This window comes from Sciurus vulgaris, assembly GCF_902686455.1.
Source record: "Sciurus vulgaris genome assembly, chromosome: 17".
In the NCBI taxonomy this organism is placed as follows: Eukaryota; Metazoa; Chordata; class Mammalia; order Rodentia; family Sciuridae; genus Sciurus; species Sciurus vulgaris.
The window spans coordinates 9,092,364-9,109,023 of NC_136478.1; the positions used below are offsets into that span (position 1 = coordinate 9,092,364).

The 16,660-nt window shown below is 46.9% G+C and overlaps 1 protein-coding gene across 1 annotated transcript in view; it reads right to left on the reverse strand.

Annotated features, from left to right (window-relative positions):
- The window catches only part of VAT1L (vesicle amine transport 1 like), a 143,146-nt gene that overhangs the window by 56,081 nt on the left and 70,405 nt on the right, over positions 1-16,660 (reverse strand). The window contains exon 7 of the mRNA XM_079116952.1: positions 11,879-12,073. Within this exon, the coding sequence (XP_078973078.1) occupies positions 11,879-12,073 (195 nt within the window). The remainder of the gene's footprint in view (positions 1-11,878; positions 12,074-16,660) is intronic.

Genomic DNA, 16,660 nt, shown 5'->3' on the forward strand with positions numbered 1-16,660 from the left:
TTTTTTTCTCTCACAGTTCTGTAGGTCAGAAGACTGAAACAGGCTAGCAGCAGGGTATGGGCAGGACTGTGTTCCTTCAGAAGACCCTAGGAAGAGGCCCCTCCTAGGCTCCTCTCCTCCCCCAGCTCTGGCCCCACATCACCTCCCTCTTCTCTCACTGGCCTCTGCCTCCCTCTTGCCAGGACACTTGTGACTGCATCGGGCCCATCTGAATGCTCCAAGGTAATTTCCACATCTCAAAATCCTTAACTACTTGCATCTGCAATGTTCCTATTGCCATGCAAGGTGACATATTCAAAGGGATTGGATTTGGGTATTAGTCATTGTTCAGCCTACCACAGATCCACAGGTGAATGCGCTGAGCGAGATCTGGGCCTCAGTGTGGTCTGCCAGATGCCTCAGAGCAGGGCTCTGGCCATGATGCATCAGCACCATGCATTTGAGTGACAAGAAACATGCGACCAGGCATGTGGGAAGATGTGGTGGGAATGAGGAATGTGTGGGCTGGGGTGATCATGTCGTACTGAAGAATTCAGGATTCCACTGGAGAAAGGAGGGCACGCAGGAGAGAGGAAAGGCAGAGGAGAGACACAGAGTAAGAACAGAAGTCACTTCTGGAGTCTCAGTTTTCTCATCTGCATGCTGGGAGAATGGCCCAGTGAGTTCGGGTGGCTAGGGTGTTAGTGGAGACTGGTGCCACGGATCTGGACCTCCCGGGCACTGCCACTGCCCTACCTTCCAAGACCCCTCTTATTCCAACCTTAAAATCCCTCCAGTTGTGTCCTTTCTGAATGTATAGGGTGAGTGTGTGTGTGTGTGTGTGTGTGTGTGTGTGGTGTGCATCCGTATGATGTCTGTGTGTTAGGTTTAATTAAAATTAATTCACATCCCAAACAATCCCCCACGTAAAGTGCAATGCAGAGGTTTCTGGCATAGCCACAATTTGCAACCATCATCACCATTATTTTTAGAACATTTTTACTCCTCCAAAAAGCAATCCCACGGCCTTAGCAGTCTCCCCATTCCTCCTACCCCCTATTTCAGGCAGACACTGAGCTTTGCGGCACCTCCTGGCTGTCTCCCAGGCATTTGGACTGATTGAGGTCCAGCAGGAGGCCACTGCAGGCCGCCAGCCTGTCCTACCCGTACCTACCCACGCATTCCCTACCTGACCCTGTGCATTCAGTCTCCTGCCCTCGTCCTTCTACTGAAATAGCTTTCCAAAAGGTCAACCGTGAACTCCGAGCAGATCCAAAGGTGTCTTCTCCATGTCCTTCCTGACTCCTGAGCAGCAGTCAATGCTAATGACCTGTCAGACAGTCATGGAGGTCAGTCTATCAGTGCCTGCCTGTGGATGCCCTGTCCTCCGCCTGCAGGGTGGGGAAGTTAATGTCCCTGGTGTGGACTTGGGAGTCCTACTGTCTTAGTCTCGGTGCTACGCGTCCTCACTGTGTGACCTTGGGCGGTGCATTGGTCTCTACGTAACCTGCATCTCCTCATCTGTATCACAGGGACGGTGACAGCAGCCACCACTCAGGGTGATTGTGCACAGGAAATCAGCTAAGTAATGTTCAGGGCTTGGCCAGGCTCTTTGTTCATGTAAACACACTGTGCTGAGTGTTTGCTAGTGTAATTATTTCACTCATTCTTTTCTTCAATGAGTTTATTTACTGCTATCATTTTCAGTAACTTCTATGCGTTAGATTTCCCTGGCGTTGGAATGCCCACCAAATCAATTATAATCTGGGACTTTAGGCAATTAAACCTTTCCAAATCTCAGTTTCACGATCTACAGGATGAGGATACTAACTTGGGTCTTTGGGCTTTGTGGCGTATAAATCAGTGGATTCCTGAAGCACTTAGAGCAGAGCTTGGCAGGTGTGAATCCTCAGTAACAGTGGCCGCTCCCCTTCTCTGACCTCCACGAGACTGTGGATTGGAGGTGCCTCTGGTCATCTCTACCTGCTCCAGGATCACCGTAAAGCCAGCTCACACCTAAGCGCATCAAATCCGTGTCCATTTCTGTCCCGGCTAACTGAAATGCTGCAGCTGGCCCTATCCCTGGGCTCCCAGGTTCACAGATCCTTGGTCATCTCTGACTCTCGGTTCTCCTTTATATTAAAATTTCCTCTTTTGAATTTACTTACTCTCCCATTCACTGCCCCCACTGCTGTCAGAGGCCTACCTATTTCTGCCTCAAACGCTGCCATGGCCACCTGGCTGGATGAGCTGTCCCCAGTCCCTCCTCCAGGTCACCATGCACAGGGTGTGACACACACTGCTCCTTCAGGTGCTGCTCAAACAATCCTCCCTCACCCCCACTGAGCCTCAGAAGGAGCTTCTACAGCTTTACAGCAGCCAGTCTCCACCCACATGGTCAAGGTTGGCTCCACGCTTCTCCCGAGTCTTTACCTCTCCGTTTGGGTTGGAGCATCTTGGCTCCATCCTCTCTTAACTTCCCAGTTGGGCACTGGAGTTGAAGCCTGTGGCTGCTCTAAAACTGACCATCATCCCTCCCTGCCACAGTCTGGCTCCCGGGTCCGTCTACCCTCCTCGTCACTGTCCCACATCAGTCTCCCTTTTTATCAAGTTACCCTCTTGTCATGGGACAGAGAAGAGGACCTGCCAATCTCAGCTTCACATGTTTCCCTATTTGTTTATTTCTTTTGGACAAATCTCTATCTATTTAGGATTTGTGATGACTTAGAATGAAAGACGAATACAATTCAGCCATCACTGTTAGCGTGGAGGTAAAAATATACCACATAACGAGAAGAGATTAGGGACACTTCCATCGAATAAGTGACCTTCACTACAGCCAAGGCAAAGAGAGGTGTGGAGGGAAGGGCACGGTAACATAATCCACTCAGGGCCACCACGGGGAATGCTGGGGGGACAGGCGATTTTCTACCTTCAAACAGAAGGAAGCAGCCATCTCACAGACCAGCTCCAGTAGAACTTTCTCCCCTGGTAGGAACGTTCTTCCATAGCTGTTCCATCCCGCAAGATAACCAGCAGTCACATGTGGCTTTTGAGCACTTGAAATGTGGCCACTGTCACTGAGGAACTGCATTTTTAAACAGCCCCCCCCCCCCCATTTGGTGGTTCTGGAATTGAACCCAGGGCCTGGTGCATGCTAGGCAAGCAGCCTACCACGGAGTCACATTTTCAGCCCCAGGAACTGCATTTTCAATATGATTTAATTAAGTTAAAATAGCCACATGAAACCAGTGATGTCATTCTTGGAGCTAGGCTTTTATGTGCTATCGTTATTAGAGACAGGCTTTAGTCATAGACTTTTATGTAAATAACATTGTTAGGACAGATGATATCTTCAATAGTAGATTTTAAAAATTAAGATCTCCATGTAGCCCTTGGTGTACTCCTGCACAGCAGACAGGTGAAGGCAACTGTAATCGGAGGCCACAGAAATACAGTCTGTGCACCTATCTTTAGGATGGTACGTGGGACCAGGCAGGCCTCAGGGAATAGAGAAGTGAAGTGAAATGGTGCATGCTGCTTAGGTCACTCTGTCTAATAGCAGGCCCCTCACCCAGATGGCCAATTCCAAGTCCTCTGTTCAGTAGCAAGGGTATCTGTGATTTGACTCCATCCATCAAACAGACCTGATTTCTTCTCTCTGTTTATCCCAGATCTTTCTCTTTACCCTGCCTCCCCCTACTCAGCCCTGTGATTTTGTTTATACTGTTCCTCATGTTCATAAGATCTTTTGTGTGTATGTGTGTGTGACTTCAATCTTGCTATGGTTTAGCTATGAGTTGTCTGCTCAAAGCTCACGTGTGAGACAATGCAAGAAGACCTGGATATGAAAGGACTGGGTTATGAGAACCCTAACCTAATTGGTGTATTCATCCTCTGACAGGAACTAATTGGGTGGTAGCTCTAGGTGGGCAAGGTATGGCTGGAAGAGGTGGGTGATGGGGGGTGTGCCTTTGGGTGAGGGAACTCTCTGCTTCCTGGTGTGATGTTCCCAGCTTTGTCCCTCACCACACACCTTTGCACTGATGTTCTGCTTCACCTCAGGCCCCAAGAAATGGAGTAGGCCATCTATGGACTAAGACCTCTGAAACTCTGATCCCCCAAATAATCTCTTCCTCCTTAAAATTGTTCTCATCAGGTTTTTTGGTCATCGTGGTGACAAAGCTAACTAAAATGAAAACTGGTACTGAGAAGTAGGATCATTATTGTGACTCACCTGACCATGTGGTCCAGAAGCTTTTGGAGCTTTTTGGAATTTGGGGGAGGAATTGTGGAAAGTTTAGTGATACAAGCTGGAAAGGATTTAGAATGTTGTCAATGGACCTCAGTGGGCAACTAAGGTGGGATCTCAGATGATCAGAATGCATATAGGACTGTGGACAGTAAAGACGGGTTCATGAGGTTTCAGAGGAAAAGGAGAACTCTATTGGAGATTGGACTAGAGGCTATTTGTGCTACGTGCCTGCTAAAAATTTGCATTTTTTCTGATGTTCTGAGGCTCTGTGAGGCTAAATTTAAAGGTGATGGATTTCTTAATCTGGTGGAAGAAATTTCTAGACAGAATACCATTCAAGCAGTAGCATGGATTTTCCTGGCAGTTTTAAAGCCAAGTTTATTGTGATAATCAGGAGCAGAAAGTAGAGCTAAAAGATTTGAAAAACTTACAATGTTGCCAGAAAACTGGGAGTAAAACTGGAGCTAAGGAAGATGTGGTTTTTAAAGAGATTACAGTCATGAAAGTAATGCTAATTATTTCATCCAGAAACAACAGGAAAGGTGACTCGAGAGCACCTTAGGAACTGGCAAGACCACACCCATCTCAGGCTCAAGGATGTAAAAGTACAAATTGCTTTGAGAAGAGACCATGGGGGCCCCTGCTTGCACAGGGGAGCTGAGAAAGTTGTTTCACCATGCTGAGCCACCCAGGCACTCAGAGGCTGCTGCAACCATGGTCCCCGGAGCCTTAGCTACTGCTCAAGATGGCGCAAGACTTTGATGTTAACCACATTGTGCTGGTTCTGCAGGAATGTAGGATGCTGGAGTTAGGGGGTCATGGTGGCTTCCACTAAGATTTCAAAGGAAGGCCTGGGAAGCCAGGTAAAATGCATTAGGTTCAGAGTCCCTTGGGCTGCCCCCAAGAAGGCAATGGGTGGAGAAGTAAGAAGGAAGCCGAAGCAGCATTGGAGACCCCCGAGATTAAAAATGCCAGTAACGTGGGATGTCTGCAGGCATAGAGAAGGAACAAGCCAACAGAGAGGCCATGTGGTCTTCAATCAGCAAAGTCGGAGGGGGAGAGTTGCACAAGCCCTCTGGAGAGAACATTGTGCTACCATATGCCCCAGATGCTGGTTGTAGAAATATAGGACTTGTTGGCCCAGTTGGATTTGTTCCTATTCCTTCTTTCTCTGCCCCTATTTCTTCCTTTTAGAATGGAGATATTTACAATGTGCCTTCAAATAGTGGATATGTGTAACTTGCTTTTGATATTCACAAGCGCTCATGTGAGTTTGCCTTAAATCTTGGTAGAGACTTCAGACTTAGACTTTTGAGAATGATGAAACTGTAGAGACTATGGGGACTCTTGGAAATGAACTGAACGTACTTTCCATTGTGAGAAATGCAGGAGAGTTTGGGGGCCAGAGGCAGAATGTTAGGGTTTAGCTATGAGGTGTCCCCCAAAGGCTCATGTGTGAGACAATGCAATCGGTACACTAATCCTATGATAGGGACTTACTCTGTGGTAACTGTAGGCAGATAGGGTGTGGCTGGGTCCCTGGGGCCTGGCTTTGGGGTTTATAGTTGTCCTTGTTGAGCAGAGTTCTCTGCCTGCTTCAAGGTATGATGTTCCCAGCTGCTTTCCTCTGCAACACACTTCCATCCTGATATTCTGCCTAACCTCAGGCCCTAAAGAATGGAGTAAGCTGTAAGACCTCTGAAACCATGAGCCCCCAAAGAAACTTTTTCTCCTATAAAGTTGTTTTTCTGAGGTCTTTTGGTCACAATGGTGAAAAGGCTGACTAACACAAACATAATCCCAATAACAACTAGCTTCCAATCTTAGTGAAGTCCCACCTTGTTCTTAAAACCATTTCTGAACATTCTTATCATTGTTCCTCTGATTTTTAAACCCAGTTGTGTTGAAATCAATGCCCCATGATTGACTGCTAAGTTATTCTCTAATTGTTTCACAGTTTTAAGTTTTGTCTTAAAAAGTAAGTTATAAACTCAAGGGTGGAAAACATGCTGTCTATGACTTCTCTAGACCACAGATCGAAACAGTACCAGCACACAGTAGGTGCTCCACAAAGCTTCTGCTGCTCCATGGATCAACAGTTCTTTTCATCCCTTTCCCACCTCAAAACTGTCTGTGAAGTTAATTTTATTCCAACTTAATATACAGCTGCACATTTCATATCTGGAAGCAAACCTGAGGCTACATTATAACCACTCTGCTCTGTGTATTAAACTTACAATAAAGCCAAAGACAGATGGCTAAAAAGAAACTTTAATCGTCTCTGATATTATTAAATCTTCTAGTTGGAAGTCTTGGAGAGCCCAAGAAAATTTTCTTTTAATCCCTGTGGACTCTCTATTCCATAGATGGAGTTTTAGAGCTGGTCTGAAAACCAATTTTGTGCAATCATTTACCAAAGGGGAGGGGGAAATCATCACAGCCCCCTTCCAAGGCTCGTAAGCAATAAGCAGGCTCTACTCCCTTAGATCCCAGCAGAGCTACGTGGGCTTGATAAATAGCCACATTTGGCTCAACCATGGCTCTAAACAGATGTCTGTAAATACTGTAGAAAAGAACCCTCAGAATGTTGGTGGGTGCTGCTCATGAGCGGCTGTGGACGCTTCGGTTGGCAAACAGGCGGCAGCCATCTCTCTCCCTCCCTGCTGGAAAGATCTACAATCCCTTTGTTTGCTGGCAACTAAATCAATCATCATAGCTTCTTTGGAAGCAGTGGTTCTCAAGTCGGAGTGATTTCGTCCTTGACCCTTGTCCCACCCAGGGGACATTTGACAATGTCTGGAACATTTTTGTATTGCCTCTGCTGGCAGAAAGTAGGTGCTCCCCAGGGATGCTGATGACCATCCCGCTGTGTTCAGGGCAGCCCCCTCCACCCCCAGCAAAGAATTATTCTGCCTCAAATATCAATCACACCCAGGTTGAGAAAATATGACTTTGTAAACTTGCCTTTAAGTAATGATACCTTTTTTAGTACAGCTTGCTCATTCATTCAGTTATTCATTCATTTGTAAAATATTTATTATTAAGTACACAAAATCTCCAACTTGTCATATTTCTGTGTGTTGGGGATTCCTTAATTATTCATGCATCTTCTCTGCCGTGCACAGGGGTCTGGAGTAACATGGTGTGGGTCTTTCCTCACATGGGGTTCACATTCTAGTGGCAGGGGGGCAAGAGTCGAAACAAGTCAGCAAACAAATGCACAAGAGAATTTCAAACAGCGGTAAGTCCGGAGGGTATCAAACTGGGAAGTGAGTGCAGGAGAAGCACAGAGGTGGCCTCTTTTAAGAGGTGGGGTTAGAGAAGGACACTCCCTAGAGTTCACGTTGAAGCTGAGTTGCAAGGAATGAGAAGGAAGCCACCTTGCAAACACCAGGAGGAGGAACGTTCGAAATAGAGGAAGCAATTGGTTCAGAGGCTCCAGACAGGAGACTTGGTGGGTTCAAGGACCAGAAGCCTGTGCGCACTGGAAGCTTGGATGGAGGAGGGAGGTGCACACAGGAGCTGGTGGAGACCAGCGGGAATCAGATGGGGTGGGCCTGTGACCACGATAGGGGTCTAGACTCTATTTCAGGCTCAGAGGGAGCCATGGGTGGGTGGGCTTTCAGCAGGGTGGAGCATGATCTGGTTTAGGTTTTGCTCAGCCCCCTGAGGTAGCTGGTCAGAGAATGCCCTGGAGCAGGGCAAGATGCAAGGGTGGGACAGTCAGTAAGGAGACTCCTAGTAGGAGGGAGTCCACATTAGACAGCAGCACCAAGAGCGGAGATGGGAGGGAAGACCCCAGACTTCCTTGCACGCAGTCCACAGCCTAGTCAAGCAAGCTCCAGCCGGGTCCCCAGGGCCCTGCTCTGTATCCTCAGCACGCTCACGCTCTGCTGGTCCTGAGTGAGCTCTGGAGTCATAAAGCGCCTGTGTCCTCAGCAGTGAGGGCTGTGATGAGTCCTGCTGCCCCCGCTAAGGGCAGCTGAGCAGCCTGCCGTCAGCTTCCTGATGTGTACGTCAGCGTGCCTCTGCCACTCCTTCGACAGATGGGGTCTTCCCTGCATATTAGACTTCGGTACTTGCCCAGGGCCCTGGCTAGTAACCCCAGCCTCTTCCCTTGGGACCATGGCACAGCACCTCTTGACTTTAACCCTTTAGCAGCCTCCCCCAGTGCTTAGAGTCAAGTGCACTTCCCCTCCGGCCCTTCCTCGCTGACCTATACAGGCTCTTTGCACCACATCCTCCTTGGCTCGCAAGACACCTGTGGAATTCTCCAAGATGGTTCTTGCTCATCTCTTAGGGTCTCTCTGCTTTAAATACTCTTCCTTCAGATTTTTGCCACCTTCCTATCCCAGCTCAAAAGACGTCACTCCAAGGAACCTTCCATCTTTATTACTCAGTCTGCAGCGGGCATCCTCAATGGACCCCTTAGCATGCCAACGAGGTGGAAAGGTAGTCTCAGGAGATGAAAAAAATCTTATTCTTTTAATGCACAGAGCACAGGTATTCTTAGAGAATGTGTGTGTGTGGAGAGAGAGGGAATACAAAATTTTCATGAAAGGGTTGATATGGCAAAAACCAAAAATATTCTAAAAAGGCACGTAGGAGAGCAATAATGAAGAGGTGGTTTTCACTGCTCAGCAGAAACCAAGTCTCCCCACTCCACCGAGTCACTCACATGCACCCCGACCTATCTCCTTCCATGAACTCATTAGTTGGTAATCACCCTGCGTGTGTTTGTATACTTCAGTATTTCCACCCCTTTCCACTGTTCGAATACAGCTCTATGAAGTCCAAGGACTTGACCATCTGGTTGCCACTGGGTCTCTGGCATTTGCACAGTACCAGCACACAGTAGTTATTTAATAAGCATTTGGTGATTTAATTACCATTGTGACCAAGTAAAGATATCGGATACACTCATAAGAACCCCCTGGGCCAGCAGGAGTCCCTCTTGGCTTTCAATCCTCACTTAATGCCACCAGACTTGCTGGAGTCCTTTGGGCACTGAGTTTAGGCATAAGAGTCTTCTCTGACCCATGGATGAATTAAGCTCCTCCCCTGGTCTTTTCTATTTCCAATTTTCTCTCCTCCCTGACACTGAGAACCCGTATCCATGCAGCTCAGCCTTTCCCTGTTCCACTGAGATGACATGGTGAACATACGGATGTCCAACCCATTCAATTAAAAACATTTTCAAGAAGATCACCACAACAGGCTAACCATTTTGGTAATTACACAGCAGAAAGCATGCATTATTAACTGGTTTAATTTAGCAATGAATTGAATCACAGTGAGCACCTGCATTAGAGAAAACACTGGAAGGAAGTGAGACAAGATGTTAATGACATTATCCTTCTCTGGAATGTGGACCTGTCATTTATTTTCTCCTTACGTTTTTGGTTAATTTGGGAATTTCCTGTAATGAGGACGTATTTCTTCTATCAAAAGAAATAAGATTTTTTCATTTTTCAAAAGAAAAATTGACCAACAAATACATGAAAAAGTGAATGTCCAACATCTCTAATAATCAGGGAAATGCAAATCAACATGACATTAAGATTCCTCTCATTCCAGTCAGAATGGAAACCATCAAGAATATGAAATAATACTACTGCAAGGATGTAGAGGAAGAGGTATGCTCATTCACTGTTGGTAGGACTGCAAATGGGTACAATCACTCTGAAAAGCAGTATGAAGATTCCTCAAAACGCTAGGAATGGAACCACCATATGACCCAACTCTTCCACTCTCGGTTATTATCCCAAAGGAACCAAAATCAGCATACTATAGTGATAGTCACACCAGTGTTTATAGCAGCATATGCACAGTAGCAGCTCAGATGCCTGCCAACAGATGAAGGGGTGAAGAAATGCGGACTCTATACACAACAGCCACAATGAAATCATGGCATTTGCCGGTAGGTGGAGAACATCATGCTACGTGGAATAAGTCCGACCCAGAAAATCAAGGAGCAAATGTTTTCTCTCATTTGTGGAAGGTAAACCAAAAAGGTGGGGGGAGCGGGGCGAATTCCATGAAAATAGGAGAGAGATCAGTGGAGCATAGGAAGGAGATTGATGGGGAAGGAAGAAGGACCGAAAAAGGGTGGAACGGTGGAATGAAAGTACTCAAAGTAGCCTATGCAAAGATGGCATGTAACTGAGCAGATGTGGAATCGGGGTGACAAGTATACTGTACTACTTTAAGTACATGTATATATATGTACTTATATACACAATATATACTGCATACACTTATATATACAAAAGCACTTAAAATTTTATGTAATAAAACATTCATATAAAAAGATTATATCTATATGTCTATGTTTATAAATGAGTGGAAGGTAGACCAGTAGAAGGGAGAAGGGAGAAGGGAAATGGAGTAAATTAAATTCCATGTACACATAATGATGTCAAAATGAACCCAATGATTATATATAACTCTAGTACCCCAATAAAAGGACAAAAAAATCTTTCGCTGGCTGAGTTTGAGACCATGCATGATACTTCACACATGGAGAGATACATGGACACCTTTCTGGTCCACAGACACAGGGTGGGTTGTTTTTGGTGAGACAGTTCTCCCTACATAGCCTTTTGGGGATATCTCTGTGCTTGGAAAGCTACTGCCTTTGGGTCAACTTAGTCCAACAGGCAAGTAGAGCAGGTTCTTCCCAGAAACACACGCACCCTGTCCCATAGAACGTAGCATTTGCTACAGATGGTAAAGACATCTGTGACTCCTCAAAGCATAAAACAGCACTCATACTATAAGGCACTTCACCCGTGAGAAATGGAAAACACAAACAAAAACACACCCGACATATTTTCAGATATTTTTCAGGGCCTTCTTGGTTCCCTGAAGTCAACGTTATATAGACTCCTGGCTTAGGAAGATCTTGGTGCAGCACCTCCTGAAACCCAGGCCACACCCTCCATTTGTCCTCAGAAAGAGCAACCACAACTAAATCTTACTTTGTCCAAAACTTCCTTCATTCGGAAGGGCTGTGTAGACCCCATCTCCTCCTGCAAGTCCTACATGAACCAAGACAACCAGTTCATGTTTCAGCACCCTCAAAGGTTATGATAGGGGCCCTTCATTTTTTCATGGTCAAGAATGCTTTCAACTACTAGAACTTCTGGCGGACCCATTAGTGAAAAGACTCAATCCAACAGCAGACCTAACCCTTCAGCAAGAATTGCAGCATCCACCATGACAGGTAACAATGTCCCCCTGGGGGGTTGAAAACATCTGGGCTCAGCACTCAAATCGTCTCAGCTCTGAGTTCTTGTCTGCCCTTGATCTCTGATGTACCCACAAGGTGACAATGTGCAATGACACTGTAATGGTGCATGCACTCTCTGTTAACCCAGCTGAACTGTACCCCTCCATGCAAATTCAGCAGGCAAGGGTTCAGGGCACTGGTGCGGAGCTGGGGCACACAGTCTGAGAAATACTAAGAAACTTCAATAGTTTTTCCATCAAAAGCACTATACTATGAGACAGTGACTTTCAGGACACTCATTTCCAACAAACCAACCTAGGGAAAAATCATTAGTAACAAACTGTCTCTGGCTGCCCAGACTTGCCTGGACCAAAGACAGGAGGCTGCTTATGGCGGGAAGACACCATCCTTACCTCCTCCAGGGCCCACAAGGAGTCCACCACCGGCTTGATCTTCTTCTGGTTGTACAGGCCTATGAGTCTCTCCACCACGCCTCGAACGAGGCCCGCTCGGCCCTGTTTGAAGAGCAGGTGTAAGAGGGAAAACCCCGCGATGACTTTGTTCTCTTCGTACAGCTTGATGGGGTTCACTTTCTCCACCTGCCACCACTGGAAGACAAGTGGGCACTGGGTTAGGGAGACGCAATGCCAGCCACATCTGCCGCCCCCGATGCTGGCAGCTCTCCTTGGGTATTTTTAAAGCACCTGTTTCATCAGGAGGTGCTGGGAGTGCACAGGATACGACAGACAGCGAGGCTCACGCTGAGCTCCAGGATCTAGGTGGGAGAGCCCCAAACCAAATGCAGGTTGAACGTCCCAAACCCCCAATCCAAAAAGCTCCAATGTCTGAGAAGTTCAGAGCCAACAGGATGCCACACTTGGAAACTTCACACTTGACCTTGTGTGACAGGTCTCATCAAAATGCAGGTATACTAAAACATCATGTAAATTTTTCTTCAAGCTGGATTTTTCTCCTGGTCATTCTGGAAAGTAGTGTGGGGAGTCCTCAGAAAACTTGGAATGGAGCCACTATTGACCCAGCTATCCCTTGGCCTATATGCAAAGGACTTAAAATCAGCATACTATAGTGACGCAGCCACATCAATGTTTATAACAGTTCAATTCACAATAGCTAAACTATGGAACCACCTTTCAACAGATGAATGGATAAAGAAAATGTGGTACATGTACACAATGGAATATTACTCAGCCTTAAAGAAAAATGAAAGTATGACATTTGCCTGTAAATGGATGAAGCTGGAGAATATCATGCTAAGTGAAATAAGCCAATCCCAAAGAACCAAAGGCCGAATGCTTTCTTTGATGTGAGGATGCTAATTCACAATAAGTGGGGGGCCCTAGGGAAGAATAGAGGTACTTTGCATTAGAAGGGAGAGAATGGAGTATGGGGGTAAGAAGGATAGTAGAATGAATCAGACATTATTACCCTATGTGCATATATGATTACATAATCAATGTAAATCATGGTGTACACCATGTACACCAGAAGAATGAAAAGTTAGACTCCATTTATGTATGATGGGTCAAAATGCATTCTACTGTCAGGTATAACTAACTGGAACAAATTAAAAAACAGAAAAAAAATTTAGATTCTGCATATAAAGTGACACATAAATGAATCTTGTGTTCAGACTGGGGTCTCATCACCAAGTCATCTCATTATGTCATATGCGGATATTCCAAAACTAAAAAAATCCCAAATCTGAAACACTTCTGGCCCCAAGCATTCTAGAGACGGGTACCCAAGCTGTCCTGGGCCACGTAGAGTCCGAACGTTAAGAACGTGGTTGGAATCCCTGGCTCTGGGGGCCGGGTGGGGTCCTGGCTCCTTAGCTCACTCTCTGAAATGCTCCGAGCTTCTCCCCAGACTGTGTGGCATTCTGCTCCAGTGACTCCCAGAAGATGAGCACCAAACACTTAGCAAGGGAGGGCTGCTCTGGGACTGGCGAGGCAGAGATTGAAGAGCTTTTGGGGGGCATGGTGGGGTGACCCCTGTGATTGCAGGGGTAGCTTTCCTAGTGGGGATAAGGACAGGGCTACACCTGTCCGTCAGAGACAGAAGAAGAATGGGGGGCGGGCAGGGGGTCATAGAAGGAAAAGTAGAAGGGACAGTGAAGCTGGAGGGTTGGGACTTTGCAGTGGTTCTCAATTAGGGGTGGTTTTGCCCCCTGTAGGGACGTTGAGTAACGTTGGGGGACATTTTTGGTTGTGATCCTGGGTCAAGGGCTATTGCTGGCAACTAATGGGTAGAAGCCAGGGATGCTGCTCAACACCCTACGGTGCCCAGGACAGCCTCCACAGCAAAGATGATCCAGCCCAAAATACTGCCGCACTGAAGCTGAGAGGCCTGGACTGAAGACCCGGCTGGGACACACACGACAGGTAGAAGTGGCTCTTTTCCAGTCTCTCAGCTCCCCACTTGAGACATCAGCACGAGCACATCATCCCTCAACAACCTGCAGACAGGGCTGTCCCCCACTCTGTGCTGATTTAATTGCTATTCCTTTGGCGCCAGTTACCGGTTAGAAATTCAAACTTCTAGTTTCTGGAGGGTTTTAATGGGCGCAGTGTTTACTGTAAGTTTCAGTACAGAATGCAAACGGAAACATGACGGACCTTCACAAGCATTCATGGTATTTGTTATCAAGGTGCTTATTTGTATTCTGCCTCTTTCCAAAAAGATTTGAAGAGGCTTACAAAAGTAAAAGATTTTTATTTTATTTTATTGGTACCAACGTTACTCAACGTCCCTACAGGGGGCAAAACCACCCCTAGTTGAGAACCACTGCAAAGTCCCAACCCTCCAGCTTCACTGTCCCTTCTACTTTTCCTTCTATGACCCCCTGCCCGTCCCCCATTCTTCTTCTGTCTCTGACGGACATGGTACCCAGGAGTCCTTAACCCCTGAGCCACATCCCCAGTTCTTTTTATGTTTTTATTTTGAGACAGGGTCTCACTAAGTTGCCTGGAGCCTTGCTAAATTGCTGAGGCTGGCTTTGAACTTGACACCCTCCTGCCTCGGCCTCCTGAGGTGCTGGGACTTTAGGTGAGTGCCACAGTGCCTGGCCAGATTTTGATCGTTTAAGTTGGGAGACTCATGTCAGGTAAATATGTCTGGGAAAGACAGATTGGAATCAGGGATAAGTTTCATATACAGAATTCTTCACCAAAAAATGTACAGCCCTTGGCAAAGGCAAGGGCCGGCTCTAGAAGAGTCACACATTTGACTATGAACGTCTTTTTACAAAGCAAAGGTAGAAAAATGATGAGTAACTTGATGCATGCTAAATCTGCAGCGCCTCGAGGAATATTTGTGGGAGGGATGCTTGCTGAATCAACAACTGCTCCACCGTTGGGGTTAAGAGAGCTCTTGGGCTGAATACCACTGACTAGCTGTGTGACTTTAGTGGAGTCACCTAGCCTATCTGTGCTGGCTTTCCTCGCTGAACCTCATGGCAGTGTTATGAGGAGTAAGTGCGCTTATGCATGTTAGGTGCCTGGAACGCTGCCTGACTCCTGCTAGGTGCTCCATAAGCACAAGCAACTTTTATCATCTTAATTTGAAAGGGCTGTTTTGTTTTAGAAACTAAGAGCTCTGAATTTGGAGGCAGACCTTGCTGTAGGCCTGATCCTCATCTGTGAGTATCATCATTAAGGCCTGAAAGCAAACGGCACGTTTGAAAATCAGGGAAATTTTAAAAGGGAACAAAATTAAGAAAGCAGAGTGAGAAATCTGTGTACAAGTCCCACACCTTTCTTAAATCCACAGAATATTTTTAAGACCCTTTCGTAGCTAAGTCCTCCCTCCACTGTTAGACCCTCTCTTCAGATTACTTCTAACTAACTAGCATTGATCCAGCCAGCCTTCATCCTTAACCTTCAGCCCCACAGCGTAACACGCAGAGGAATCTGCCTCCGCCCCGGCTGGGGGTTCGCGGAGCGTGGGCACACTGCAATGATTTCTTTAGTGCTGTGCATGGCGATTGTGCATTTAGGGGAGAAAGGGAAAACGCTTCTTACGATTGCAGGTAATTCACAACCAGTGTGGTAACCCACAGAAGCATCACACCAGTTACAGCCACATTAATAAAACAGCTGTGCATGGTACCCCATCTGTCTTCGGGGACACAGGAAGACAGCATCCTGGATGGGTCCCACCCTGCTCCTCCTGCGGATCCTGTGGCCTAGGTGATCCCTGGCCTGGACTTTAAAGCCTCGGTACAGAACGAAGCCCTTTAATTCCACTCTCGTAGGTGTAGGGAGCAGTAACCTCCCAGAATCAGGGAAGTTTCTGGCAGCTGGTGCTGGCTCTTTGGGAGCACATGAAAGCCCCATAGTGCCACGCATAGAATAGATTCCCAACTTCCCACGGCTCTCCCTGACCACTCTATTCAAAATGCCTCTGTCCCATCCTGCTGCTTTCTATTCTGCACCCTATTCCAATCCCCTTCTGAGGCTGGATGGCCATCAATCACACCATTGTTACGTCTCACTGCATTTGGGTTTGCATTCCTCATTGGAATAGAAGAGCCACCTCTCTCTGCACTGGATGCCTGACACAGTGCTACAAATATTAGGTGCCTAGAAAACGCTTGTAACAGTGTGTGAAGCCACTGGGCGGCATTGGCTGTGCAGGAGGCACACAGCAAGCGCAGTGGAGAGCAGCCGCCCCTGTCCTGGGGGTGGGGGTGAGATAAAAGGACAAGCCCAAATTCGCTAACGTCTGGCATTCCGTAACTCTGGACAGGAATGCACATCCAAGCAGGCACACAGCAGGCGCAAATGCCCAGAGAGGAGGTTTCTCAACGGCAGACAAAATAGCTGCATTCAGAGTTTGGTGAAGGCATGGGATCCCACTCAGGACAGGGACACAGGAGGATGTCAGGTACACGCAGAGACCTGGTCAGAAAGTGGCCAAACTGAGAGGCCTGTCCTCTTGGGAGCAAATAAAGTGCACTAATGCTAAGTCCAATTCTGACTGATGATTAAAAATGCCAACGCCTAAGCAATCTCTGTTGAAATACCGCCTTCTAGAGTTTCCCTGCACTCACACCTCTTGACTTCATTCAGATAAAAGCAGCCCAAGTCCTGGGCCTGTCCAGGTGCAAAGAGCAGAGCAGGAACCCAGGCTTTATTGAAAGGAAATGATGCAAATGAAGGACAAACAGGAGGGCA